The 4,065-nt window shown below is 35.1% G+C and overlaps 1 protein-coding gene across 1 annotated transcript; it reads left to right on the top strand.

Annotated features, from left to right (window-relative positions):
* The first annotated feature begins 784 nt into the window (after nucleotides 1–784).
* LOC130494481 (ribosome-recycling factor, chloroplastic-like) lies at nucleotides 785–2,963 on the top strand. Its single transcript, XM_057006755.1, has 11 exons — nucleotides 785–963; nucleotides 1,045–1,180; nucleotides 1,261–1,327; nucleotides 1,413–1,508; nucleotides 1,601–1,698; nucleotides 1,783–1,894; nucleotides 2,014–2,055; nucleotides 2,167–2,223; nucleotides 2,305–2,355; nucleotides 2,506–2,562; nucleotides 2,704–2,963. Exons 1-11 carry the CDS (start codon nucleotides 876–878, stop codon nucleotides 2,719–2,721), a joined length of 822 nt encoding a protein of 273 aa, XP_056862735.1. The 5' UTR covers nucleotides 785–875; the 3' UTR covers nucleotides 2,722–2,963.
* The last annotated feature ends 1,102 nt before the right edge of the window (nucleotides 2,964–4,065 follow it).

Below are 4,065 nucleotides of genomic sequence, written 5' to 3'. Positions count from 1 at the left end.
GTGTCATTCTTTTGGTTTAATTATAGGCCAGAGTGTATGTATACTATAATTTACATTTCAAAACAGTATTGTAACTATATGCTTAAAGGTAGCTAAATAATGAAAATTTAAATTTTATAGTTTTAAAACCTAGACATGTACTTGTACAATTTTCTGTTTTTTTTTTGGCTAGAAAAGTGTATAACGTAGGTCTTATGCTAGAGATTCTTTTACTTACTTAAATCAGAATTAAAAAAAAAAATTGGTAGGAGCAGGACAATGCTCGCACGTGTGAGTAGGAATATTAAATACGAAGGTCAAGGAGGGCTAAGCGCAAACCTCGGCTGCATTACCGGCTCGGCTTCCGCTTCCGTTATAAATTTGCCAGCTGCTGCTGCTGCTATTTACCTTCCTACTAATTATTTATTGATGAATAATAAATGAAACCAGCAAAATTTACTACAGTATTGTTTATGATATCAAAGGACCACGAGATAAACATTTAATAAAAATCCTAGATGACAATAATTATAATTAGCCTTGTTATAATTGATTTTCAAATTTTCACCATCCATTTTTGTTTCAATTTCTTTTAGTCAGTATAGTACTAATAAATAGCCTTAGTATAAATAGGCCTATGTTCTGAGCCGTCGGCAAATATTATTTGGTTTTTAGACACAGGCCCAGTTAATCACGTTCTAGTAAAAAAGAGGCCTCACTTTCATGGGAATAATGGGCTTTAATATTTGAGGCTTATCCATAGAAGCCCGCCCTCCTAGTAAAAAGGATAACTGTGAATGGATTAGAGAGTTCATGTGCTCAAGGAGCCGAAGCGTTTCCTTATCTCCTTTACAAAGAAGATTTTTTTTTCGAAGTCGAGTCTCTCACAGACAGCGATGGCGGCTTCACTCTCTTCCACTGCTCAGACCACACCGATTCTTCGATTCAGAGCCAGTGATTCCAAGTCCCTCGTCTCTCCCCCAGGTACGTAAAATGGGGAATCAGACTTGCTGTTTTATTTAGTTGGCTTCGAACACAATGTTATTTAAAGCACCTTTTGGGTAGGTTCGTGTTTGAGGGTCATGGCTTCGAACAATGCTTCATCTGCACGCGCAATTGCGTGTTCTTTAAGGAGCGACAATCCTTGGCTCGGTGCGGGAGTTAAGCTCTCTGGTGTTGTCAAGCGGTCACTACAGAAGAGGCAGGTTTTGATTATTTAAGTGATGATAGGTTTTTTTTTTTTGCTAAATTTGTCTGGAAACTCTCCTCCCATTGCTGCAGAGTGGTGATAAGATCTGCAACTATTGAAGAAATTGAAGCCGAGAAATCTGCTATTGAGAAAGACGTTGTACGTGCTTTTTTTGGTTATCGATTAGTGGATATGCCTCCGAATGTTATGATTATGTTTCTTTCTTTTGTGCAAATAAATTCAGAAATCAAAAATGGAGAAGACGATTGAAACGCTTAGGACTAGTTTCAACTCCATAAGGACCGGGAGAGCCAATGTTGCTATGCTTGACAAGATTGAGGTCTACATAAAACCTAAGACTTTGAGAGTATCTATATATGTCTTTTATTATGCAAAACTTACATGTTTTTTTTTTTTTATTTGGTTTCCCAGGTTGAATACTATGGAAGTCCTGTAAGTCTGAAAAGCATTGCCCAAATCAGTACCCCCGATGGCACTTCTCTTTTGCTTCAGCCTTATGACAAATCTAGGTACATGTCTACTTCTTTTTTGTTTGTTTTATTTGTTCTCTTTGGTTAGGTTCATGATACATTATCCCAAAATGTTTTCTATAGCTTGAAGGCTATAGAGAAGGCCATTGTCAGTTCTGATCTTGGTGTCACTCCTAATAACGATGGTGATGTCATTCGCTTGTCCTTGCCTCCCCTCACTTCTGAGCGAAGAAAGGTTTCTCTTCCTCTTTTATCATCTCCTGCTGATTTTTTCATGATAAGGAAGGAACTCTGTGTGTTTGTGTTTTCTATGCTGCTCCCTACTTATGTGTGTTTTGATTTGTACCACTGCAGGAACTAACAAAGGTTGTAGCCAAACAGTCTGAAGACGGGAAGGTATGTAGTGTTTTTTGTTTTATAGTGTGCATAATGATGTACTATAAACTCTTCATGTTCCTTAATCATTGCCTGCCTGTCTCTTTATTTCGAATTTTGTATTTGTTATAGGTTGCACTGAGAAACATAAGGAGGGATGCCTTGAAATCTTATGATAAACTCGAGAAGGTTAAACTCTTTTCTTTTATTCTTCATTTTTCTTTATGTTCCTCTTCGTTTGTCATTTAACAAATAGCTTCATTTTCACAGGAGAAGAAGCTGTCAGAAGACAACGTGAAGGATTTGTCAAGCGATTTGCAGGTAATCATCCGATCCCGACCACAAGAGTCTGTTCTATTAAAAAAAATGTAAAAACGCGAGAACACTATTTGTAGAGGTGGACAAAGGTATTAATGGTTAAGTGTGTGTTGTTGCTGATAGAACTTGTATGTTACTGGGTAATGATGACAGAAACTAATTGACACTTACATGAAGAAGGTAGAGGAGCTCTGCAAACAGAAAGAGAAGGTATCTCCATCTACTTATTACTCTTCTTTTTCTTTTAGTCCATGTCTCTGGTCTATACTTTTGTCTTAGTTCCATCTATAAAGTAGAGTCGCCATTAATTAATACAAAGCTAAAAAGCGTACACAATACATGAATCCACAGGAATTGTTGAAGGTGTAACTGGCATGGGTGTTAGGCGACGATCTGGTAAAATCCCCACATTTCCCATCTCCTTTTGCCGCTTTTACTACTTATCTTTCATCGGAAAAATATGTTGTGTTTCTTGGGGTACAAGAATGCCTTTGGGAATCGAGAGTAACTTTGTTTAAGTCTATTTTCATTTCTTCGAGTGTTCCCTCTCTGTACAGCAAACTCTTGTTAACTTTATTTCCTGCTTTGCCGTAACACATTTATTTTCAACATTCCTAGAAATATCTTCGTCCTCCGTGTTGAATTCGGATTTTCAAATGCGCTTTGTTTATAGTCGCCTCATAGAGAAATCCGTTGAACCCACCCAAATATGTACCTTACTTCATTTTATGCTTGCAAAGCATCGGAAGTTGGATTCAATCTCGAGTAAAATCTTTTTTTTTTATTAAGAAGCACAAAAACATAGGATTTTTAATCGTCGATGAACCTATGCACCTAAAACTAAAACATAGGTGGCGAATTTGACTTCTCTGTACCTGTACACAATTAATATATTCACCTTTGCTTCCCTAGAGCTCTATTAAAAACTAGTACTTGTTAATAATACTTTAATTTTTAAACAGATACTTATGGGTTTTAAATTGCGATCGAACAATACAAAAAGAATTGTGAACTTGAAGGTTCACGTTTGCGTTTAATAGTAAACGTATACAAATCTTTTCTTTAATGAATATTAAATTTATTTAAAAACCAAATGATTTTTTTATTGACGAATATGGATCTTGCTATAAAAGTATTAAGAAAACACGAATTTTGAACTCTTTTTTCAAAAGGAAAATACGAATTTTGGTTAGTTTATTCATGGTTGTAACTTGTAAGACATGCATGCATCGATAGTGGTGTGTTATTTGAATATAGTTTTTCAAACGACTAATAAAAATAAAATTATATAGATTAGTCCATACACCATGATGAATATTTAATTAGTAGGGCTGATGGGAAGAGTATATTTTAGTTTGGCTGTTTGCATAATAAACTATTTTATTTCACTAATTGTTATACTAATCGTTTTGTTTGTATAAAAAAAGCATTGTTGACATATACTAGAATATGTCAAGTGGCCTAGATGTTGGATTCCTTACATCGGAACTCCAACGAAACTTTCGTTAATTTGTGCTTTCCAACTTTCAATTAAATTTTAATCTGCCTTTACAATATACTTTCATTTTTTCGTCCACTAGTGTTTGTAATATAAGTGTTACTATACTATTATAATATAGGCTGGGGTCAAAACATTATTAAAGTAATTTTCTGTTATAAACATGATTAGAATAGTTAATTTGATTCTCCCTTCATTTAACTGCATAAAGACAC

The sequence above is a fragment of the Raphanus sativus genome, chromosome 4 (assembly GCF_000801105.2).
Source record: "Raphanus sativus cultivar WK10039 chromosome 4, ASM80110v3, whole genome shotgun sequence".
Lineage (NCBI taxonomy): Eukaryota > Viridiplantae > Streptophyta > Magnoliopsida > Brassicales > Brassicaceae > Raphanus > Raphanus sativus.
Note: the sequence above shows the minus strand (reverse complement) of the source record. Positions and strands in the feature narration are given on the sequence as shown.